The sequence below is a fragment of the Lissotriton vulgaris genome, chromosome 2_1, assembly GCF_964263255.1.
Source record: "Lissotriton vulgaris chromosome 2_1, aLisVul1.2, whole genome shotgun sequence".
Lineage (NCBI taxonomy): Eukaryota > Metazoa > Chordata > Amphibia > Caudata > Salamandridae > Lissotriton > Lissotriton vulgaris.
The window spans coordinates 2,021,964,724-2,021,990,874 of NC_141687.1; the positions used below are offsets into that span (position 1 = coordinate 2,021,964,724).

General features: G+C 46.2%; 1 protein-coding gene across 1 annotated transcript in view; it reads left to right on the top strand.

Annotated features, from left to right (window-relative positions):
* The window catches only part of USP8 (ubiquitin specific peptidase 8), a 580,270-nt gene that overhangs the window by 236,411 nt on the left and 317,708 nt on the right, over positions 1-26,151 (top strand). The window contains exon 10 of the mRNA XM_086958250.1: positions 15,601-16,149. Within this exon, the coding sequence (XP_086814376.1) occupies positions 15,601-16,149 (549 nt within the window). The remainder of the gene's footprint in view (positions 1-15,600; positions 16,150-26,151) is intronic.

Below are 26,151 nucleotides of genomic sequence, written 5' to 3' on the forward strand. Positions count from 1 at the left end.
GCTCTCCACTGCTCCACCTGTATGCGTCCTCTTCCTCTCCTCGATGTTGACTGATTGGTTTTACCAGGGGATTTTATAGTGAGCCAGCGTGAGGTAATTTGAGTTAATTGGTGCCTAATGATACTAACTGGTAGCCGCTGTGGGCCATCCGGTGTCTAGCGGACCGCTATCTAAAGACCTGCCTCGTTGCCTGACTCTCCTTACAAGGTCTTTCCGGTCATATACTTCCGACCATTACTACCTGTGCGATTACGCAGCGTACGTTTCCAAAGGCGTTGTCTGTGCTCTCGACCCGTGTTAATGGGAGGACGTATGTTTGTGACTCGCGCATGCGCGAAAAGAGAGAGTCACAGAGTGAAGCATGTGCACGGGCAAAGTTGTGAAAAACAATAGCATGCACTGGTACGCCTATGCGCTAAGTGCCGAAATTATTTGTTTACCGGGGATAATTACGTAATACGGGGCAGTAATTAAAATACTTTTTAGTCATCCCCGAGGAATTTTTTCTGAATTGGGGTCATCAAGCTAAGCAAATGGGGATATGTATATAACTTAAGGAAACCTGTAGTTGGATGTTACCTAATGCCCGTTTTTCTGAGTATGTAACTCATATAAACAAGTAATAGTGCATCTGGGGCGCTCTTATACTGGGACATATAAAACCCAGATTTTTCCAAGTTTTAATAAGGCCAGGCACATAGGCTAAAGGTCCACTGGGTACCTCATAGTGCGCTGCAGGGGCCCTGAGGTTTAGGTCAAATAACAGGCACACTCTTATGGCGACATAGGCTGCTGGTAAACCCTAAGAATATGTAGGTGCCAATTATATATCTATGTATGTGAGTGGAAAGGTGGAATTTATATTGGTTATTTAGTGGTAAAGGCTTATGTAGTCTAGTTCACAGTGCAAGTTGAAGCCACAGTATTTCATCATCGATTCCTTTGCTCCATGTGCGGAGGCGATAGGCCCACCTCTGTTCTCTGATGTGTAGTGGTTTCGTCAAGTCCATCTTTTGTTTCTCTATTACTTCAAGGACTACCCACTTGAGATCAGTGTGTTTATGATTGCATTCCAGGAAGTGTTTGGTAAGCTTAGTATTGGTCTTTTTACACCTTATCGTGCTGCGATGTTCATTTACTCGGGTCTTTATTTTACGGGTGGTCTTGCCCACATATCTCAGGTTACATGGGCATATCAAGAGATGTCAAGTGTTGTGGGTAGGATCACCTGCCCTCTGGACTATGCGCTCGGTAAACAACAAAACACGTTGGTTTCTTATCCAACTTCGGTTTATTTTGATTCGACCTTGTGGATACTTCAATTCATTGTACAGAACGAATTACAAACAATAGTTCCTTGCATGCATAATGTAGATGTTATGTCGCAATATTGAGGCTCATCATAATTTTACATCCACCCAATGCATTTCGGGTCTGAAAATTATGACCCTTCGTTAGGGGTCTGAAAACAAGGGGTAAAACAGGACCGTATTAGTTACTCCATCGATATGTGCACTTTGTTATCATAAGTGAATCGTGCTCGTAAACAAAACGTGCTACCGTTAACTCCCCTACTCGGTGGATTGGAAACATGCCGTTGGTGTTACTCGTGAACAAAATAAACATCGATGAGTGCACCAGGTGACATGAACTGATGGTATGTATATGGAAGTCGAAGAAACGAGAGATGAAATAGAGACAGACTGAAGTGTCACCATGCATTACGTGTAACCCAAAAGTCGTGATCAAGAGATATACCACGTTTTCCGTATTGCAGTTAGAAAAGTGTTCAGCTTCCGTGGACGTGTAGTGCCCATATCAACTTCTTTTGTTGTTAAAGTGAAGGGGCAAGCGACACAGTTTCCACAGGCATAGTGTCCTGTAGGTCTCTGGGTGTTTCAAAGGGTGATCTGGTCATCCCTCATTGTGGTCGGGTCTTTCGCAGGTACTAGCTCATCTTGTTGAAAAAATATAATCTTATTCAGCATAGAATAGCTTTTTGCTTTCTATCCTTTTAAAGGGGGATGTTGTTTGGTTTGTTGTAAGCCTTTTTTAAAACCTCTTCTGACGCGCCGAAAGACAATGTAGTTTTAAAATTCGCAGTCTTATCACTTTTTGGTCATTTTAATCTCTCAATCTTGTATATGTATGGAATGCATGTCATGCTTTTATGATGATATTTTTGATAAAATAAAGTACCATTTCCCCTGGAGGCGTGGTGTAGCTGCAGTGGATGTTGTTACCTCCTGTGAAGATGGGGTCGAGGGTGTGTCTTGCCCTGTGGGTGGGCGTGGTGACGAGCTGTTTCAGTCTGATGTTGGCGAGGTTATCCAGGAGGGTGGTGGAGTTAGGGTCGCTGGGGTTGTTGAGGTGGAAGTTCAGGTCTTCAACGAGTATGTAGTCCATGGAGGTTGATGGCGTGGGGTGCGATGAGGTCAGCGACGGTAGTGGTGAACGAAGTGCAGTGTCCAGGGGGTCTGAAGGCAAGGGTGCAGCGGAGTGTGGTTCTAGGGCTGGTTTGGTTCTGGAAGTGAAGGTGTTAGCGATGGGGAAGGAGTCCTTCGTGGTGGAGGTGGAGAGTTGGAGGGAGCTCCTGTGCACGATGACGAGTCCTCCTCCTGGACGGGCCTTCCTTTGGATCTTGTATCCATTGGGGATGGCTGTGGCGATGTCGGGGCAGAGGAGGTGTTTGTCCAGGTTTCTGTAAAGAAGTTGACGTCTGGCGAGAGGGTGTTGAGGAGGTCCCAGATCTAAATTTTTTGATTCTCTCAGACTGCCTTTCTCTGGAACATGGTAACAAAATCCCCAGGGTACGTTATGTAAAGGAGTCTTTTCATGCTCTAGGGAGGTCACATATTTTTCTTGCACATGATACTATAAGCCCCAGGGATGTTAACATTATAAATGACTTATATCGTAAATATTCTTCTGCTCATTGCGAAAATATTGCGCTAAGAAAACCTTCAGTGAGAGCTTATCATATGTTAAAGTCAGTCCTGGGTATGGAACATTCTCTTTTCTCCCTTACTAGTGCTCACAGTAGATTTTAATCACTCGTTTTAGATTTAATTATCTTCATTTTATTTTAGCATCCCAGAAGGTTTTTTACCTCCAAATCAAAGCGAACCCTGTGGTTGCGATACTAGATCTCCACAGGACAGATTACACTTTGTACTATTGTGTAAATTCTTTTCCTTGCCAAGAAGACAATTCCTCTGACCCCTTTTAAAGAATCTGAAGTTTAGGCCAAAGTGGCACTCTTGTATTTACAGCTGTTGCCAAATACTTTTACCCTAGGTGCAGTGACAAGCTTTCTGCGGGCCGCTAACAGATCTAGACCCAATTGAATTGTGTTCGGCCAGGCCTATGCAGTACCTTTTAAATCGACATTGTGTACTGTTTATGAATCTGTGAGGTTGCTTGATTCACTCTCAACTTTTTAATAACGGGTTGTGCAATAGATGTAATTATTATTTTAAACTAGGACGTGTCTTTCCTAGTTTGTAATGTTTGCTTGTATCTTTTATGGTCACTTATGTTACTGAATAAAGAAAGAATTATTATTACTTTGAAAAGTTGCAACAATATACTGACTAATGGCCATAGTAGGGAAAGTACAATCAAATTTACTGATGGCCTCCGATCATCACATTAAAAGAGCTATCATTTTACTGATAGCAGAAAGATGATCAATTATGGCAGTACTAGGAGCTTGAAGTGGTATCCCCTATGATCAACACACATGTCCACTCTGTAACAAAGGAATGCAGGATTTTAATCTTATTCTTTTTACATGTACCTGTCTTGGCCAGTAATGTGAAAAATATTTAGTTTCCTGTTTTAGGCATTATAATGTATTTTAAGCGAGTGACTTTTTATCCTTGCGTCTATCTCCTAAAAATTAAAGATTGTGTTATTGAATATATGTAGATTCTTAAAACGATGTAAAAGATTTTTTAAATTAAGATTTTATTGCAAGGTTGCACTTTTTCATATCTGCACAAAAAATGGTTTTATTGGATGCATGCTTATTTCCATATATTGTTGTCTTGAGATGGGGACTAAAGCAAAATAACTGTGTTGAGTATACTGTCTGATTTGAGTGAACTAATTTTGGTAATTACTAATAATAAGATCATTTATAAAGCGTATGATTACACCAGACGGTGTCGCCGCTCTGGACCCTAAATTCTCATTGGAGAAGAATATAGTAAAGATTCTTCAATATCAAAAGGGAATGCCTTAAACAGAATTAATGAAATTTGAAAGTCGTTGCTAAAGATCCATGTTTTTCAATTTCGTCCTAAAGTCAGTTTCCGAGTGGGAGTCTCTGAGAACCATAGGAAGGGAGTTCCAAAGTTTGGGTTCTATATAGGCAAAAAATGTAGCTCCCATTCTAGCCCTCCTGATCTTAGGCACAATTGCTAGATTGGCATCAGAGGATCTGAGATTGTGAGTAGGAACCTATCATATTTTTGAACTAAGGAGTGAAGGTAGCTGGGCCCAGTTTATTTAAACTGCGGCAACATATGCATAAAGCTTTGAAGCGGATTATTTTCATAACTGGAAGCCAATAACAAGTTAAGGGCTCTGGAAGCTGACAATCTTTTCAGGAGATTAAGAATTAGTCTAGCTGCTGCATTCTGATCTTGGTGCAACAGTGAGAGACTCCGTATCGGGACGCCTATGTAAAGTATATTACCTTAGTCAAGCTGGGAGGTGATAAGTGCATGAACTATGATTTTCCGCGATCCGGTGGGAATTAGATCAAGGATTTTTCTCAGAATCTCAAGGGTGCCAAAGCATTGCCCTGCCGTTTTCCTGATTTGGTCTTCAAAAATTTATTTTGAATCGAAGATTACTCCCAGGTTCTTTGCCTCGAGTTTTGGAGCTGGGGGTTCTAGAGACAGTGACCACCAGGCTGATATCCAAATAGAGGGAATTCTTCTAACCTGTAAGATCTCAGTTTTGTTAGCGTTCAGTTTTAAGCGATTGTCGATCATCCAAACTGCAACCTCAGATAAGCAGACTATTCGCCGTGATGGCAGTGGGGTCCGACAAATTTACTATTAGTTGGGTGTTGTCGGCATCCAACATCAATTGAACCGTATGCCTTTGTGATGTCAGCCAGGGGTTTTATGTATATATTAAATACGGTGTGGCTCAGAATAGAGCCCTGAGGGGACCCCTTTTGTAGAATGGAACTGATCCGACACAAAGGATTTAAGTGTAACTTAAAACGATCTGTCCTCTAGGAAGGAGCTGTACCATTTTAGGGCATTGCTTCTAATTCCGGCCTCCTGAAGCCTTCGGATTAGTATGTCATGTGACATTCTGTAAAAGGCTGCACTCAGGTCAAGTAATATCAGAGCCGAAGTCTGAACCTTGTCTGCATTCTGTCTCAATATTTCTTCCAATAGGAGAAGTGCAGATTCGGTGGAGAAAGTGGCTCTAAAGCCCGATTGAGTAGGGTCTAACAACTCATTGGGGATTAGGGATAGATTTAATTAATTCCACAGTGTGACTTTAGTTCAGACCTTCACTAGAGCGTTTCCCTTTTTACAATTGAAAGAGATCCCATATTCCATAGGAAATATGAATATGCACTTATTTATTATCATAAATATATTTTATCCATTTTACCTTAGCTCATGATAAGTGGACCAATGGTTATTTGTGGTATTCCAGCCTTCCTAGGCTGAAGAATCACATCTTACTTTATTTAAATCCTTTTAGTTTCATCTTTCTTGGAAGTGCTGGCAAATTTATCTAAACTATTCAGTGTTCTTTATGATAAGCCTATTTAATCCCCTATGTCCATCGACACAGTGCCTATAGACACTAAAGACTGTTTTCTTGGCCCTGGCCTCACAGTCATGTCATTATGTAACATAGTCCAGAAGCTATAGATTTCTTTTTATTCACTATGTCTATTTAAACCCATAACTCACCAGGTGTGCCTCCTTTACACATGAAACCCTCCTCCCCCCTCCTAATGTCCCCCCTTTCTTCCAACTCTCTTTACTATATTGGATGACAAAATTGTTCAGTACAAATTGGACCAATTCTCAATCTAAATTCCATAATGGGCAGGCTGGATCTAGATCATTAAAGAAAGCTCATTAATTTTCTTTCGGTCAGCCTTTCCCTATTCCCATCTGGTCCTTAGGTTCCTCCATTGTGCAGCACTGTCACATATATGTGCGATGTGGCCATGTGGCTTTGGTAAGGGTTAGAAAGTGCTGGATTTTGCCACAAACAAGCAAGGACTTTGTTATAGCCACCAAGTCCTATGAGGGATATACATGTTCTGCAGTGTGGCCCATGAAGGTATACTTTTGTGGGATGTGCTAGTCCAGTAAGCCTGAGTATATTACACACATCCATGCACAGTGTTTTCTCATTTCCGACACCTAGAATTCTGGTTTCCACCTGCCAACGCGTACTGTTGGCGAGGAGGATGGAGGAGAGCTACCATATAAACATTTTTTGTCAAACAAAGCCATTCTTGGAGTGTGACCATTGGTTCTTCTTAAAGTGGGTTCACTAATTCATCTGATATTACTAGTTATATTTTTTCCACTTGTTCACCTGTCATGGTACAAAGAGCAACTGCATGTCCTCTGTCATTAAAACCTACGAAGCTTAACACATTGTTGGATTTGTTGAGACTAAAATAGTAAACCGAGATGAACAACATTCAGAGGGGTTAGGCTCTTTATCAAACTTTACTATGAAATATCCAATGAGGAGCCTCGTGAAGGCACTGGAAACAGTCTCACAAGAGGCAAAACAGAGATGTCTGCAGTCTCAGTGGGAGTGCCAGCCATATTTTGCTCCATAAGTTCACTAAAGGACTACAGTATGATGCAAGAAATTAACACTTTACAAGGTGGAGTTAAAAAATGTCTTTGTCTAGAACACACCCGTTGCATTTGTCTGGCTAGCCTGCTAATGTGATCATATCGGTATCAATCTGTCAGGGATGATAATCTGCAGAAATAAGTACAACATAGAAGAACATATTGTAGGAAGCTGGCTTTTTATGTTGTGTACCAAAATAAGGTACACTATGTAGAAAGTCAAGACAATCTTTGTTCGTTTACTGTGCTTAAATAAATAATTCCCAAAGCTCTCTTTTGTGGTGGTGTGGGCGAACAGTTTAGACTTATCAGAGGGTAGTGTTAGACATTTGAACAGAGAGTCAACAAATGAGATGGTGTAATCCTTCCTTTGTGGAGCACATGAAGCAGCCCACCTTAGGGGTGACATTAGCATTGTGGTGTAACATGCCTACTTGCAATTCAATGTTTTTGCCTGTCCTGGTGCCAGTTGAGCTACAGGGCAGGGGGTAGCATCTCCCAGGTCTCTGGAAAGCCGGGGCAAACTGAAGGCGGCAGATGCTTTCAAGCCTCTGGCCTTGGTATACAGATTCACTAGCCATCCAGCTGGAGGAGTAAACACCTCCTGCTCAAGCAGGCATTGTTTCTGATCTCTGAGAACGTTGACTCTCACCTCCAAGGGGTCAGAAACTTGTCTGTGGGGTTAGGCTAGATGATACCAGTCAGCCAGCACACTAAGAGTCTGATAGGTTTTCCGGGGGCACCTCTAAAGTGCCCTCTTTGTGCATATCTTAATAAATCCACTACTGACATCAGTATGATTTTATTAAGACAAAGTATTTGATACCAAGCACCATAGGTTTCAGTGAAGTCACAATGTAGCTGGGGAATTCGTAATGACATGTGCCTAGTGCATTTACTTAAGATGGCTTCCCTTTTCACTTGTTCTCTCTAGTAATTGAACTAGACAGAACAGGGGCATATCTGCTCATGCAGATAATGCACCCTGCCTTAGGGCTATAAGGCCTGCTGTAGGGGTGAACTACATATATTGCCTGCAGTGTCTGTGGACATGGCACACAGGGTGTGTGCCATGTTGTGCTTTCATATTTATTTGCACCATTTCAGGCAGCCTGCCATGGCAGTCTGCATGAGTTTGATGGTGGGTTCCTGAGAGTGGCTTAATACGTGCTGCAGCCCTTAGGGACCCTCTTTAGTACCCAAGCACTAGGTACCAGGGGTACCAGGGACTTACAGAGGTGATAATTGGTGAGCAATTGAGCAGTTACCTTGTTTTATGGAAATAAACGCGCACTTGCACTAGGGACCTGGTTAGCAGGAACCCAGTGCCCTTCAGTCAAAAGCGCATAAAATATCAGGCAAAGCGTGGGGGTGACCATGTCAAAAAAGGGGCACTTTCCTACACATATTACCTACCTTCATTAGTTTTCCTCACCCGAAAAGACTGTACACAAGACAAGGGTGAAACCGTTATTGAACAGCCCTATGTTACTTATGAGATGATGGATTTATAGCATTCTCCGTTTCCAGGTGGCTGAAGGTATTGTTGAAAACCTAGAGTATCTTAAACCTTGAAGAATCGAAATTTGCCTAGCTTAGTGACGGTAAGTTTCAATTCTATTAAGGACACGGAGGCGAGGATTATGCTTTTCTCTCTTCGATGTTTATTCTATAAAAACCACATAGCAGCCAGAAAAGCATCAAAACTTGAAAAATTTCATTTATATCCCCAACACTGGGATATTAGGAAAAAACATAATAAACAACATCTTCTTAGAACTACAATTTCCATCAGTCCATCACGCGGTAGTCCTTCTATAGTGTCCATAGTCTCAAGGTAGGGCGTCCATCTTGTGAACTCCTCCTCTTTCTTCGCGCGAGTCACGCCAAAGTCTCAACGGTCCTGCTTTGCACCATCATTACCTGGCGGGAGAAAACACAACAGCGTGAGCGTTGCCAGACCCGCCAAAATTCTGAAGACCAAGGCATAACTTGTACTATGACAAATGACTGAAATTCAAGCAAAAGTGTTTACATCAACAACTGACTGAAATTCAAGCAAAAAGGTGTTTACTTACATCAGTACGGGGGGATCTCCGCAGGAGGTATGGGTGGGGTAATCCTCGCCTCCGTGTCCTTCATAGAATTGAAACTTACCGTCACTAAGCTAGGCAAATTTCGATTCTATGTCAGGACCGGAGGCTTCGGATTATGCTTGTTCAAAGCTTATTCACCACCAAACTCGCAATATCTACCACCGGTTTGAAATAAAACCTTTTGAAGGTGGAATCTTAGGACCAATCCGCAGCTCGCATTAGGTCCTCCAAACGTGCCCCCAGGGAAAAAGCTTTTGAGGCCATGGCCCCTCTAGCTGAATGTGCTCCGAATTTTTTAGTATCAATACCAGCTTCTTGTAATACCCACCGCACCCAACGGGATATAGTGGGGGAAGATACAGCCTTGTGTGGCTTCCTTAGCACAATCAGGAGCTGTCGTTCACCCGGAGGGCGAAGTTCCACAGTGACAATCTCGTACGTCCTTGGACACTGCACAACACACAACTTGGGGACGTCCGCAAAGGCCGGATAAGAAATAGACCTTGTTGCGGACTTTGTGCGGCGGCCTACGGTAAAGGTAACCCCATCTGGGGAAAACACTCTAGCCGAGACATCTAAAGCGCGCACATCAGAGACCCTGCGACACGACACCAAACAGAGGAGCATAGAAAGGTATTTGTTATGCTGCCATGAAAGAAAAAGATTCAGCACCACATTGACGTCCCAGAGGACAGATTATCGCGGCTCCGGGGGTAAAGAAAGCCGCACTCCCCTAAGGAGTCTACAGACAAGGGAGTGTTCCCCAACCGGGGCTCCATCCAACTTCTCATGAGCTCCTGAGATCCCAGAACGTATCGCGTTAATGGTCCGGTAGGCTAAACCGTCCGCTGCCAACTCAGCCAGGAAATTCAGGATGGGAACAACGCCTGCGACCATGGGATCCAAGTCCCGTCGAAGAAACCAACGAACCCACCTGGTCCAAGCTGATCTATACCTCTTTGCGGTACTACCTGCCCAGGCTTTGGACAAAGGGTTTTCAGCCGAAAGGCCTGGGAGCGACCAGCGTCTCCGGAAAGTCTCCATGCCATGAGGCGGAGAGAACCCTGCACGAGGAGGTTATGAGAGTTCCCGTCCGGATTGAGGAGAAGACGAGGGAGCCGGGGGAGTAGGATTGGAGAATCCCAGGAAAGTTCCAGAAGAACTGGAAACCATACTTGCGATCTCCACACGGGCGTCACCATCACCACTTCCGCCATCTGCCGGCGAAGTTGGGCTGCCGCCCGCACTACCATGGAAAAGGGCGGGAAGGCATACGGCCGTTCCTGACTCCAATCCTTGGCCTCCGCCAGAGGGTCCGGCCTCCAGCTGAAGAATTTCGGTAGCTGGAAGTCCAGTCGGGACGCAAATAGGTCTATTGAAAAAGGACCCCACATTGTCTCCAGCCAGTTGAACACTTGAACATCCAGCTTCCAAAGGCTGGAGTCCCACAGGTATCGCGAGTGCCAATCCGCTACCTGGTTGGCTTGTCCCGGAAGGTACTCTGCCGTTACCGAGATCTGATGGGCCAGACAATAGTCCCAAAAATCCTTCGCCAGATCTGCTAGCGCTCGTGATCGCGGACCATCCAAGTGGTTCACGTACCGAACCGCTGAGACGTTGTCCATTCTCAGTAGAACACATGACTTCGCGGAATCCCTGGTCCAGCAACGGACAGCAAAGGATCCTGCCAGAAGTTCCAGGCAGTTGATGTGAAGCCTTTGTTCGTCGGATGACCAAGCGCCGCCTGTGGAAAAATCCCTGCAGCGGGCGCCCCAGCCGGACCTGCTGGCGTCGGATTCTATCATCAAGTCCGGCACAGACCCGAAGATCGCCCGACCGTTCCACGCCTCCATATGGGCAAGCCACCAAGCCATTTCCTCCTTGACCTCTACTGACAGAGGTAGGAGGTGATCGTAGCGCAGTCCTTTGCGCAGATGATGCGCTTTGAGTCGTTGAAGGGCCCGGATATGAAGGGGTCCCGGAAAGATTGCCTGAATGGAAGACGAGAGAAGCCCTACCACCCTGGCAATCTGCCGAAGGGAGGTGTGTGACTTGGAGATCGTCTGTCGCAGTTCGTGTTTGATCTTGGCCATCTTCCTGGATGGAAGACTGAGTGACGTTTGTAGAGAATCCACGACAAACCCCCAAGAACACTATGTTCTGGGGGGGAGTGAAGACAGACTTGTCCTTGTTGATGATGAACCCCAGTCCCTGTAACAGGGAGACCGTTTGAGTGAGTTGAAGTACTAACTTGGTTGGGCTCTGGGCCATCAGTAGGATGTCGTCTAGATACACGATCAACCGAATTCCCTGGCTCCGCAGGACTTCCACCGCTGGATGTAACAGCTTGGTGAAGCACCAAGGGACCGAGGTAAGCCCGAATGGAAGGGCTGTGAACTCGAAGACCGTGTCCTTACAGAGAAACTGGAGGAAACAGCGGTGAGGAGGATGGATGGGTAAGCAAAATGTTCTGGGTGGATGCACAGCTTGTTTAAATTAAGAGGATTTGTCTGTTCTTAGGTTCACCGCAGGTGGCGTTATTACCCCTAAACACGCCTTTTAGTAACTAACATAAACGTGATTCCAGTGGGTCACTGAGACCATCCCTTTGGGAACACTCTTTCTCCTCTTATAACATCAGAGGATTCCACACAATTTTATCCATGGTTTGAATTAGTTTATTTATTCGATTTTTCAAAAGGTTTAAAGTTCATTTACATAATTTCATTGTTCATCACTGAGGCATCATCATTATAAATTGAATCCAATGCATTTCGGGCTGACTTGGAGCCCTTCATCAGGGATTGACACTGGTAGAAAGAAGTAAATACCACTTATTTGTAAATATAAGTCATGCGAATGTCAAAACCATTATAACCTTTTCAGTTCGAAATAATTAAAGCATATATGTTTGTGTGCCATCTCTATTGATGTGTTGGTACTATCCACGTACATAAATGAAAACCAGATTATATGGAAACATAATTGCGTAAAAACAACTTACATGCCAGTCTTTGTTCGTTCTGTATTGAAACGCTAAACATAAGTGAAAGAGAAAATCAGCGTGTTGTTCATTTTCGTTTGGCCGTCAGATAATAGATTAAACAAGCGGTGTTAAATTCACTAACCTGAAGTTTATGCTTAAAGGTCTTAGTAATCGCTATGCGGGGTCCTTCAATTTCGGAACGCCATTAGCAGAAGTGTTACCGTCCTGTTTGTATACTCTCTGTCGGTTGCGATCATGTGATCGACAGACACTGAAAAAAGACTAGTATGTGACCGGCTATGTTTTAGAGTATTGTATTCTGAGGATGGATGGGTACCACCAAATACGCATCTTTGAGGTCCAAGCGGACCATCCAGTCGTTCGAAAGTAATACGTCCCTCAGAAGATGGATGCCCTCCATCTTGAAATGATTGTATACCAACCAGCCTTTGAAATCTTTGAGATTGATTACTGGTCTTTTGCCCCCGTCTACCTTCTCCACTAGGAAAATGTTGCTGAGGAATCCGCAGGGGTGTCGCGTTGTTCGACAAATAGCCCCTTTGCGCAATAGCGCTGAGACCTCTTCGTCGATCAACTGCGCATCTGACTGGGAAAAAACTATGGGACGAGGTGGCCTTAGCTGGCGCGGTTGATCGTAGAACTCTATACGGAAACCACGCACGGTTCGAAGAACCCACGCGTCCGCCGTAATAGCCGCCCAAGCCTCTGGAAAACATGCCAGCCTTCCCCCAATTAAAACTTGATCTGCGGGAATCACACTCACCGTGGGAATTGTTACCTCCTGCGTCGTTCCTGAATCCTCCACGTCCTCGGAAGCGTTGACCCCTGGTCGGGTAGAAATTGGTGTAGTTCGCAGAGGTATTGTATTGGCCTCTGCCTGAGCCCTGCCCCTTGTTGGGTTGATTCTGACCGCCACGGCTGGTCGTGAGGCCCCTACCACGACCAGCCCCTCGGGAAAAACGCTGGTGGAAAACCCTCTTAATAGTGGACTGGGCCTTGTCCAAAGAGGGGAATGTAGACACAAACTTAGCCAGTTCCTTGATAAAGGGTTCCCCAAAGAGACCCCCTTGCGCCACGGCGCCCGCCTCCGAAGAGGCCAAATCCCCCAATTTGGGATCCAACTTGATTAGCAAGGAACGCCGCCGTTCCGTCGAAAGGGCGCAGTTTGCGCTTCCTAAAAATATGACCGCCCTCTGCACCCAGTTCAACAGCACTTCTGGGGATATGGGAGTGCCCGACACTTTGGCCTCCTCTGCCATATCTAAGATCTTTGTGATCGGGCCTATTGCGTCTAACAACTTGTCTTGGCATGAGTGCCAGGAGCGGTCAATCCCCTTACGGGGGTCCTTAACAAACTTGGCCATGAACGTGGCCATTTTCCCGTCCAACTCCGGGATCATGGCTACCTTCCCCTCCCACGTTGGACGGGGACACTCCCCTCTCAGACAACTCCGCGCTTCCTTCTCTAAGGGTTTGCGGAGGCGACCCGCCACAAACTGCGCGACTTTGTCCCCAGGCGCCCAAGCGGCCGACCGCGGATGAATTATGTCATCCGGATCGAGCATGCCTGAAGTATCCTTGGGTAACTCCGTCGCAGAGCTGGACGGTCGCCAAGAACGCACCGAATCCTCATCATCCTCATCCGTGTCTGTGGGGGAGTTCCCTCCCGGGGAGGAAAGGGCAGTCCCAGCTGATGTTGAAGGATCCGGGGGCGGGAGTGCCGCAGGGGTAGGTACGGTCGCCTTAGCCAGAAAAGCGTCCCGTAGGCGCTCAAAGGCGTCCTTATCTACACCCTGCGCACCCCCGGAGCCTCCATCCCTACAAATCTTCTTAGGCGCCAGTGGCTTCCCTGGGTCTGACATGGGCGTCCCTGCAGGCACTGGCGCTAACTTTGCGCACTCCTCCACTATGCGGGTGGAGAGCCTGTCCTCCATAGGCCCCACTATCTCTTGTACACATCTATATATAGAGTGATCCACAGCCGTATAAAACTCATCATCCTCTAGGTAGTGATGAGACTAATCTTCCTCAACATAATACCCCTCAGCCATGATGCACCTGCTCAAAAGTATAAGTAAAGCTAAAACTGAGGGTATGGTGGCGCTCACTGGGCCAAAATATGGGCTAACCTGTGGTTAGCAACGTTTTTGCGCTGGCGGAACCTGGCAATCACAAAGGCAGCACCGCCTCTTTAGCGCGCCGACCCTCTCTTAGAGACCGGGTCCACGCCGCCTCCCAGCGCGCTCAGAATTAAGCAAATACCTCAAAGAACGCCTGAGCCGTTTCACGGTGCTCTATTCAGCCTGCAGGCGTCAGCGCGGTTGAACCGCCGATACAGACCCCAGCGGGGCGTTCAATTATTTTGGGGAAAATACAACCCAGAAAGGGCGTCAGGGTTAGGCGGCAGACTGGGCTCCGGCGCGGCTCCTTCTCCCCAGCGCGGCTCCTGTCAGCGAGACGAAACCGCGCCGGGCAAACGAGACGCGACGGCTCCCTCTAGCGGTACAACAAACACCGCTGCACACACGGGGACATCGCGTAAGGGGCGAAAACGTCCCTGCGATCAAGGGCTCTGCGAAGAAAAACCTGAAACGGCAAAATCGACCAACCATAGGCGCACAGAGCCTTCTAAATACCACGTATAGCAAACATTATGAAGGAAAGCATTCACACATCGCAAAGAAATCTCCACACACAATTATGTGAGAGAAGAAAATAATAGCACTTAACTGGCTGCGAAGCAGCGAAGAAAGAGGAGGAGTTCACAAGATGGACGCCCTACCTTGAGACTATGGACACTATAGAAGGACTACCGCGTGATGGACTGATGGAAATTGTAGTTCTAAGAAGATGTTGTTTATTATGTTTTTTCCTAATATCCCAGTGTTGGCGATATAAATGAAATTTTTCAAGTTTTGATGCTTTTTTGGCTGCTATGTGTTTTTTATAGAATAAACAGCGAAGAGAGAAAAGCATAATCCGAAGCCTCCGGTCCTGACATAGAATCTGATTGACGATATAGTAAACATTAAAATTATTGTTACGAAACATGAGCAACTTTTTTTTCTGGATTTATATGTACTTCTTTAATTGTTTTCCCATAGCCCTTCCATTTCCTGTAGATAAAGAATAGCCAATATAATAAATCTTATTGTAAATTTAGTTTATTAAGTGTATTTACCTGTGGTCCACGTGAATACGTTGCAACTGTTCTACTTGATGCCTTTGATGGAGTCAAATAGATTCATTGTGTCTTCTAATTGCAGTACAATACTATCTAAATCCCAGGGTAACCATTGCATTCTAAATAATTCACCCCTTATACATAATGTCCTTTTACCTCTGACAACTGAATAGCTAAGTGTTAGTGGCCCACAGCCGCCTAGGTTTGTACCCAGTAAGCAGGAAGATACACCTTTGTGTAAATAAGACATCAAAACAACCTGTAGCTTTTCATGGTGATTTCAGAGTATTTAATGTGTACGGTTCCCCTTATCTCTTAGCTTTTAAAATGTACTTGAGTTTCTCTACAACCTTTGGATGTTAGCCTTTTCCCATTCATTCTTTAGGGACCCTTATGTTGTCTTTACATCTCAAAATCTGACATTCCTAATTCATTATTTGTCCGTTCCAGGTTGATCGTACTAAGAAGCCTTCAATGAAGGTTGCCGGTAATGAAATAAAAGGTGAACATAAAGTCACTGACAAACAGTCTATGCAGAATGGAAGAGTTATTCCTGATCGAACAAAAAAGCCACCATTTGACCCAAAGGTTCATGTGAGGGAGGATGAAAAATCTGGGAAATTGCAAGAAAAGGGTAACCTGGATAAAGAAAGCATGGATAAAATTCAAGAAGAACAGAAAGAAAAGCTCAAGATAGAACATGCAGAACAAAATGCAAAGGAAGAACGTGAAATGAGAGAAAGGGAAATTAAGAAAATGCAAGTTCTAGCAATAGAAGAGGCAGCAAAAAAAGAACAAGCTAGAAGGGAACAGGAGGAAGCAGAGATAAAGCAAAATGACGTTATAGAAAAAGAAAACAAAGAACAAGACAAAAATGAAAACAGAAGCTTACATCCTAAATCCGAGATAGAAACTGGATCTCCATTACCAGATATCAATATGAAGACTTTTAGAGATGTATCACACACCGGAGCCAATGGAGATGTCAGTTGCAGCAAGGTTTGTGATACCATGTTCAAACTTGTAATGTTTAAATATTTTCCAACAAATAAAGTGTTCAGTCAGAATATTTTGCTAAAGTCAAAAGTCAAGATAAAGCTGAGGGGCTTTTTAAAATCAATTAGTTTTTGCTTGTCGTGAGTTTATTGTATAGTGGCAATTAATTATCATTAAGCATTCTCTTACACGCTATTGAAACAATGACTGCAATCCAAATTAGTAATTATTTTAAGCTGATAGGGCATGAATTCATAGCGAATTTTTATTTCAGGTTCAGCTTCACCATGTTTAAAAAATAAACATGGTTGTGATTTTGTAAATAAATGGTGAAAGGTCCAGTTCTCAATTAGCTATCTCGTTGTTAGTTGAATTATAAACCTGAACCGGTGTTCAACAAATATATGTTCGAGGCATGTGTGCTGTAGGTACACATGCTTTACATACTCCGGGCATCTAGTGTTGGGTCCGGATGTTTGCAAGTTGTTTTTCTTAGAAAAAGTCTTTCAAGTCACGAGGTAAGGTGACTCCTTTTGGTGATAGTGCACATGAGCATTCACTCCATTGTTAGATTGTTTTTTTCTGCCTTCGAGTTTGGAAGTGCATTGTTGTGCCCCGGTTCGAAACCATTCTTTGGGTTCCCCTTGGTGCTCAATCTACTCTACCCTCGACGGTATTGTTCTCAAACACGGTTCCCTGCTCTCTGGTTATCAAATCGATCAGGAAATACCCTAACTTCAGTCTGAAATATCAGGGCCGCCTTCGGGCCTAGCTATGTTGGTCCACCCTTCCACTGATGGAACGAACTCTATTCCAACTCTGTCCTCGGTGCCTTGCCAAGTACCCTCACACCGACCTACATCAAGTTTGTAACTTGTTCCTCTCACCGGAGCACAAGGAAGAAGACTGCGACGCCTGTAAGTTGTTTCAGTTGAAGAAAACTCTGGGTGATCGGCAGGCTCGACAAAGAGAAATGCAACACCAAAGCATTAAACACACTCCGGATATTTTCAGTGAAGAATCTGAGCATTAAGAGGTTGAAGCGGCAGAAAAAGAAGAGGCCTTTTCTGTCCCAGAGTCGGATTCAGACTTTGTGACAGGGTGCCATGAGTACTGAAGACCCCTTGCCCCCAAAAACCTTTTCCAAAAAAACTAAGGCTACAGCACCACCTCTGCCTTCTGGCCAAGGTCGGCACTGAGACAACGTTGCCGACGCCCTGCCTTCTGGCTCATCACTGAAACAAATCTTCAAGCCTTCCGGCTCGGGATCAAATCGGCCAAAATCACCTTCGGATCCGAAACCCTCCGGTTCGAAGGACAGATCTGGTTTGGAGCCGAAACACTTCGGTTCCTAGTACAAATCTGGTTTGGAGCCGAAACCCTCTGCTTTGAAACAAAAACATGCTTCGGAGTTGAGACCTTCCGCTCCCAAAAGCACACCGATTTCAGCACCGAAATCAAAGGACATCCTTTCCGAGAAAATTTAGATCCTAAACAGAAGAAGATTTATATCCATCCTGATACAGGACATATTTCTGCCAAAACATCAGTCAAACACAAACTTCTTTCAGAGGACCCTGCAGAAATAATCCCTCTGAAAAAGAAAAAGAACATGGCTACCAGCCCCGTTTATCCTACCCTGCAATCCCCTCCCCACCATCTTCTCCAGATTTACCAGTTCAAGGTCCCTTACACATAACACTTTAGGGATCGCCACATACAGAGCCTAAAGGGGATGATATTGATGAAGAAGACACTCTTTTGCCTCTGGACCCATTGAATGATTACACACCATTGACCCTCCAGGGAATACTGACCTAGACCTTTACCCCATAAAGCCATCAACACCAGATGATAATATGGCTTATCAAGAACTTATTGCTAGAGCAGCAGAGTATTATGGGGTGGCCTTACATAGAGTCTTAAGAAGAAGACTTTTTATTTGAAACACTTGGGGCTACATACAGGTCAAGTCAAACACTTCTATGGTAAAAGGCATGATGAGGCATGCAGATGACATCTTCAAAGACTGTGTAAGCATTTATTTTAACCCCCAAAGTTAATAAAAAATATAAACCTTCCCCATCTGATCCTGTGTTTATCAAAGGACAATTACCTCTTGACTCCCTAGTAGTGTCCAATGCTCTCAAAAAAGCGTATTCACAAATCTCTAGTGATGCACCTCCCCCAGACAAGGACAAGGAATCGAAACATATAGATGCTCGGGGAAGTGAGTAGCCACTCAAGTTGCTAACCACTGGCACATTGCACACACACAGGGCCTACTAGCTAGCTAGGGACGACAGGGCACACTAGGATGAGATGGAGCAATTGCTCCAATATCTCTCAGAGGAACACAAAAGCAAAGCACAAGAGTTAGTTCAGGAGGGCAAATTCATTTCTAACTCTTCCATCGGATGTGCTCTAGATGCTGCTGCTAGGGAGATAAATACCAACATTCTCCTCAGAAGGCATGCATGGCTTAAGATTTCAGGGTTTAAACCTGAAGTTCAGAAGGTCATTTTAAACACCCCTTTTGATTGACAACACTTGTTTGATCCTCAAGTCGATCAGGCTTTCGAAAAAATGAAAAAGGACACAGAAGTAGCAAAGTTCATGGGAGCGCTCCAATACCCATCATATAGAGGCTCCTTTTGTCGATCCTGTCACAGAGGAGGGTCCAAAACCACATCCTCAGACCCAAATGCTTCCTTTTGTAAAGGCAACAACCAATCCTCTCCCTCTAGAGGTTTTTATAGAGGAAACCACTCCAAACACTGACTTGCCCTCACCCGCCTGTTATTTAACACCTGTCGGGGGAAAACCTCAACAGTTTCTCCCCAGTTGGCAATCCATACCATCCGACAAATGGGTGATAGATCTTATCCGACATTGTTATTGGCTGGAGCTTACCACCAATCCTCCAAATATTCCACTTCTCAGTCACAAACTGTCGCAGACCACTCGTTACTCGAATAAGAGGTGCGTTCTCTCTTAGAAACAGGAGCCATAGAACCAGATCCTTTACAGTACAAAGGTTCAGGGGTTTACTTTCTCTACTTTCTAATCCCCAAGAAGGATGGCTCCTTGAGCCCAATTTTGAGTCTCAGACAGTTAAACCAGTACATACTGTCAGAACATTTCCATAGGGTAACGCTTCAACAAGTGCTTTCACTTCTACAGAAAGTTGATTTTATGTCCACACTGACTTAAAAGATGGATACTTCCACATTCCAACCCATCCAGCTCATCGGAAATATTTCAGATTTCTGATAGCAGGCAAACAGTATCAGTTCTAAGTACTTATGTCTAGCAGTAGTGGCAGCTCATCTCGGAAGTCAGCAAATCCACGTATTCCCCTACTTAGACGACTGGCTCATCAAAGCCAACACACATCAAAAGTGTTTAAAACACACTCAGACCATGCTAAACCTACTGCATCAATTGGGCTTCAATGTCAACATAAAAAAGTCATATCTACAGCCTTTACAAATACAATCTTTAAAATTTTTATTAATACATTTTCATTTAAGAACAACTCGATCCAGAATTCATCCAGCGAGACATAGTACAGAATACTTAATTGCAATGCACAATACTAATAATACAATCAACAATTTCTTAAAAGCCTATAGGGAAAGTAAAAATCACACAGCTGAGGCATGAGATAGTGTAAGCCAGAATGTCATCAGTCATCTGAGGAATGAGCCAGTACATAGCTAGTGAAGGGGCCCCAAATGTCTCGTGGTCGAGAAGCCTGTGGCATTTCCTCTGCATAACAGAGCAGTTGGTCCCGGCTGTAGGCCATATCTTTCAACCATTGCGCCATCTGGGGTGCAGGTCTACCGTCCCAGTGAATCGAGACCCTGTGCCGCCCCAGCAGCAGGCCCATAGCAACCAGTTTTCGAGTGACAGATTTTATCGTCAACACATTACCCAGGAGACATACAATGATAGAGCAAGGTATTGATCCGACAACCATTCTCCCCAACTCTGCTGTAACCTCTACCCAGAAGGTTGACACTTTCGAACAACTCCAGGCTAGATGACAAAAGTCAGCATCCTCCACACTGCAGCACCTGCAGCAGGATGAGGCCCGAAGCCCATACTTGTAAAGTTGCAGCGGTGTATAATACATTTGGTGCAGATACTTGTAATGAATTAGCCTCAGATTACCATTAGAGGCATATTGTCCTGTCAATCGACAGCATGTCTCCCACTCCTCTACAGTAAGCGGCTGCAGCTACATCTCGTTCCGGCGTCTCATAGACCCCAATGCTATGGTCGCCTCATCAGCCTGAGAAGCACTATAAAACCTGGTAATCAATTTAGTTCTAAGGGGGGAAGAATACATTATCTGTAGCGCTGTCAAAGCAGGGGGCTCATCAGGAAACCCAGGATACAAGGCCCGGATCGCAGCTCTTAAGCGACTTTATATAAATGTCACCATAAAGGGCCTAGTGGTGCCACTCACAAGAGTTTGCGAATCAATAAATTTGCCAGCAAGATATAGATTCCCCATCGTATGTATCCCTGCCTCATGCAATACCTTAAGTGAGCCTGGTTCACTAGATACCGATATCCCTTCATGATGCAGAAGCGGCATGGACGGTGCATACAATGGCAGCCGCACTGCACGTTTCCCAAGCACGTTTCCCAAGCACTGTATCTATCTCACCCATCTCATAATCAGATGTACTGTTGACAATCATCACCAGCAGGGGAACTGGCGGGACTGCCCCAGCCTTCACCGCCACATGCAGTATATATAGAGGTGCATTCTGCCAATAAAACGCGTATTGTCCTTGCACACATAAGTAATAGACATTCATATCGGGCACCTTAAAAACTCCTAGCTCATAGGGGCGCGTAAGAACATCCCATTTCACGCGTGGCTTTTTCTCTCCCCAAACAAGAGTAATCAATATGCCGCGAAGTGTGGTAAAAAAGGTGGGTTTCAACACTATAGGGATGGTAGCGAAGAGATATAAAAATTTGGGTAAAACTACCATTTTTAATAGGGCTACACAATCTGCAAAGGTCAACGGCAGCCGAATCCAACGGGCCACCTGGTCTTCTAGCCGAGTAATCGCTGTGCCATAGTTCTCGCGCAGTACACAGTGCGGATCCCTGTGCATCCACACTCCTAAATACTTAGCAGGCTCGTCACTCCATAATAGTGGGAACTCCAGATCAAAACGTTGCGTGGAATCTGCCAGGAAAAGTATCACTGACTTATCCCAATTTATCCCCAAACCCGAATGCCGCTCAAAGCGGAGGTATTCCCTAATAAGCTGTTCTAAGTATATGGCAGGCTCACGTACATACAAAACCATGTCGTCAGCATACATAGACACTGCCAATGGCCGCTGAGGGAATCACAGCGCCACCTTGGCATGCCGCTGTCGCAAAATGCAGGCCAGAGGTTCCAATACTATTGCAAAAAGTATAGGCGACAGCCTTGCCGCATACCTCGCCGAATTGGGAATTGGTCAGACGTTCTACCATTAATTCTTGCCCGAGCTACATGATTTTCATATAGCAACTTAATCCAGTTAGTGTAGACATAGGGGACCCATATACGATGCAGTACCGCAATCATGTATCGCCAGGAGACAGATTCAAAAGCCTTCGCGGCATCCAAAAGGACTGCCGCAGCCGGCAGAGTAGGCTCCAGAAGGAGCAGAACCGCAAACGGCGTACGCAGGTTGAGCTGTAGAGCGGGCTGGGACAAACCCCGACTGATCCGGCAGGACCATGACCGGCAACAGCAATTGTACCCGCGTAGCTAGCACCTTTGCCAGTATTTTGACGTCTGTATTCATTAATGATAGCGGACGTTAGGAGTCACACCTGTCAGAGGACTTACCCGGTTTTAATAATGTCACAATGAGTGCCTCCCGCAGTGTGCTAGATAACGTTCGCTGTTCATATGCATCTACAAACATGAGATGCAGTTGGGGCGCCAGTAAATTCACATATTATTTAAAAAACTCCCCAGGGAGCCCATCTGTGCCTGTGGCTTTACCATTAGGCAAGGCACATATTGCATCCCGGATTTCGCCAGCTGTTATCGGGTGCATTAAAACGTCCTGTTGCTCTTTGGAGAGCCACACCAAGGCAATATCCTCTAAATACTGAGCGATCTCCTCCTCATCCGCCGTCTGCCTAGCCCTATACATATCTGTGTAATACTGCATAAATATGGCAAGAATACCAGCAGTGTCACAATGCCTACCGTCCTGACCCTCAATAGTCTGTATGACACCCTTGTGTGCCCAGGATCCTTTGATTTTTTTCTGCGAGCGCCCTGCCAGGCCTGGCGCCCTCTCCATAATATCTAGCTGCCCATCGGCGTGATAGGTACTTAACCTCCGAATCCGCCAGATCATTGTACTCTGTGATTTTAGACCGAATTGACGCCAGTATCTGAGTATCTGATGTGCTATCATATTGCTGCTCCAGAGCCATCAGGTCTTGCTCTAAGCGTGTCATTGAGCCCCGTATGGTCCGCAACACCCCTGCCTGGAGCCCTATACATACTCCACGGATGGTAACCTTAAACGCCTCCCATAGCGTACTATAACTATCCACTGAGCCAGTGTTTTCTTCAAAGTACTTAGTAATGGCATCTCGTACCCCCTCCTGGCATACCTGATCCTGTAAGGCCGAGGCCTGAAGCCTCCACTGAAACTGTGGCGGCGTGTAAGTAGGGCTAGTAATCTGAATTAGGGATGGAGAATGATCATAGAGGGTTCTGGTTAAGTGGTGGGCTATCGTGATTAGACAGTTCATCTCATCTGTAACCAACCAGTAGTCCAGCCTCGCTCATAAAAGCCAGCTCATACAACCAATGCGATGAACACACTCATGCCACAATACAACTGCTTCACGACTTGGGGTTCACAATAAACCACGACAAGTCCCATCTACAACCATCCAAGGTACAACAGTACCTCGGTGCCACAATAAACGTCTCAAAAGTGCTGGCCTATCCCACTCCAGCAAGGATAGCCAGCATACAAACTCTTCTAACAAGGTTTCAGCTACAACACTGCCTTCCAGCAAGAGTGTTCATGCAACTCATAGGGATGATGGCCTCTTGCATTTTCATAGTGCCCCATGCAAGACTTCAAATGCTCCCACTACAAGAATGCTTATCACGGGGGCGTGGCTAGCAGCAGACGATGGCGGCAGCAAACTAGAGAGGCTCCCGGAGTAAGGCGGCTTCCCGCATCAATCCGCATGCCTATCCGCTCAACAACGAACCCAGACGGGATGTCCCGGGTCCAGTGACCGAACGGCACTTAGCAGAGAAGTTCTGGAGCAGCGGTGCCCCGGGAACTGGTGGAAAAGACGGCACCCGAACACGGCCTTGTGGCACGTGCAAAGCAGCGGCGGCTGGTTAGGGCGCTGCCCGGGCGGAAGTGGGGCCTCGGCGGTGCTACAAACCGGAAGTGCTCGTAGTGAGAACGACCCAAGCAAAAACGGCAGTAGGAGTCCGATGCCCCCGCAGACCGTCCAAGGGCTGTAAATATCGCCCCAACGACAAAGCAGTGCTGTGGGCAGCGGCAACACTAACGGGAACCGAAGCCGGAGTACAAGTGCGCAGACGCCGCCATTTTGTATAACATACGCCACTGCGGGCACGAACTCTCTCGAATAACAGGCCGGGCGGCCTGTGCCGAGGTCTCCGCAAGCTCGACAATGGATCCTAAGACTACCCACGCAACGGAAGAAGGGGTGCACACCCGTCTGCGGGGATCCGGCCTGGAAAACTCAACTACTGCGTGGACGAGGCGCCGCTGAAACTCGGGCGGTCCCGTCGACCACTCACTGCGAAGAACCTCCTGGCAGAATACCACCACAGGCTGCGTGCAACAGTGCTTGAGGTGTGAACATGGCAGGCAGAGGGTCTAGGAATAATTCCACCCAAGCTAAGCTCGATAGATTTGCCTACGAGAAACAGTCTCTCCCCCAGACGGAACAACGCAAGTCTCTGAGCAAAGGGACGGAGGGAGAAGGTGCAAAGAAAGCCACGCTGGAGGATGTGCTGAACGCCTTGGCCCAAGTGCAAGCGACGGTGGGGGCGACTGCAACGGAAGTAACCCTCATTCGGGCAGACCTCCAGAAAATGAGTGAAAGGGTGAAGCAAGTGGAGGTGGTAGCTAAATCCCTGGTGGAAGATGTATCGGATCTGCAGGTAGAAATGGAGAAACTGCAAGCCGATAACAAATTGCTCAAGGAAAAGCTGGACGATCATGAAGGACGCTCCCGGCGGAACAACGTCCGTATCCTAGGGGTCTCGGAATCTGAAACCACGGGTTCTATAGATCTATACGTGGAAGACCTGATCAAGAACCAGCTTGCCCCCAAGGGTCTCTCAAACTTCTTCACTGTGGAAAGGGCCCATAGAGTTCCAGGAGGAAAACCGAAACCAGGGGCCTCGCCACGACCGATCTTGGCAAGACTTTTTAACTTTCGAGATCGGGACACCATCCTTCAGGCGGCCAGAGTGGCGCCGGCCATCCAAATTCAAAATTCGAGGATATCCTTCTTCCCCGATTACACAGCTGAGGTATCACGACGGAGGAGGACATTCTTAGAATTGAAAAAGACGTTGCGAGAGCAAGAGTTCCCCTACTCCATGTTATTTCCGGCCCGGCTAAGGGTGGTCGCCGACAAGAAGGTCTGGTTCTTTGACTCTCCGGAGGCGGCCAGAGACTGGCTCGATGGCTGGCGCACTGCGGGGCCTCCGCGTAAGTCCGGCAGAACGAACCACGGACACCGAGACGGCAGCCGAACTGGATCACAAACGTCAGGCAGAGGAGGTGCGAGCAGAACTTTCTGAGGCTGGCGGAGGGGAATAAAGTAGACAACCCGTGAACACACTGGACGCTGACTCCTTTTATTGACTACAATTGCACACGAGTTGTAGATAGACGCTAGCCTGTGTGCCCTGAAGGAAGCAGGGATGCCGCCTGCTCAGGGAGACACTCTCCCCCAACGTGCAAGTACTCTGTTTTTGGGATGAGTTAAGCGCTCTGCTCAGTTGGGGAGGCGGGCAGTTGAAGGGCCGTTAAACAGGGAGGGGCAGGGAGAGGGGGGGTTGTTGGTTGGAAATTCATTACGTCGGTCAAAAAATTGTGTTTTCTGTGTGAATACTATAGCTGGAAAGGTAAAATTAGGGGTCCAGGTCCACCACCCAGATCCATTTGTATGCGTCTGCATGACCGGAAATGGCGGATGGTCTGATACGTAATGCGGGGGACGCCGAGTCACGGACATGTGGCTCCCCCCTTCGAATACTGTTGTGGAATGTTAGGGGACTTGGAGATAAGGTGAAACGTGGCCTGGTACTAAATGCGTTGAAGAGACAAAAACCTCATCTAGCACTGCTACAAGAAACACATTTAACGGGGCGGAGGCTTCTAAGGCCCTAGACAGGAGGGGATACAAGATGGTGGCCCACTCGGAGTTCACTTCGGGCTCCCGGGGTACTGGTATTTTGATCAAAAAGTCCTCGCAATTCATCCCACTAGGCACGAAAACTGACGGGCAGGGTTGCTTCGCAGTCCTGCAGGGACAATGGGAGGGTCGACCCCTTACTGTGGTATCGGTATATATCCCACCATCCCTTCACTCAATAAAGCTTCCGGCACTCAGTGAATTTTTGTTGTCCCTCCCTGAGGGTGATGTAATTCTGGGAGGGGACTTTAATGCTACAGTGGACACAGAACTTGACAAATTCCCAGCGACGGGCCCGACTGGGGGACCTTCCCGGTTTCAACGATTCCTGACAGCGATGGGTCTAGTAGACATCTGGCGACATGTCCACCCCCAGGATAGGCAATACACATTTCATTCAACGGTTCACAACAGCCTCTCATGAATTGATTACTTTTTAGCACTGGGTGACGGCTTACAACACGTCGATACCGTAGACATCCACCCTAGAGGCATATCGGATCACTCTCCGATCACCCTGACAGTTTCCACTCAAGA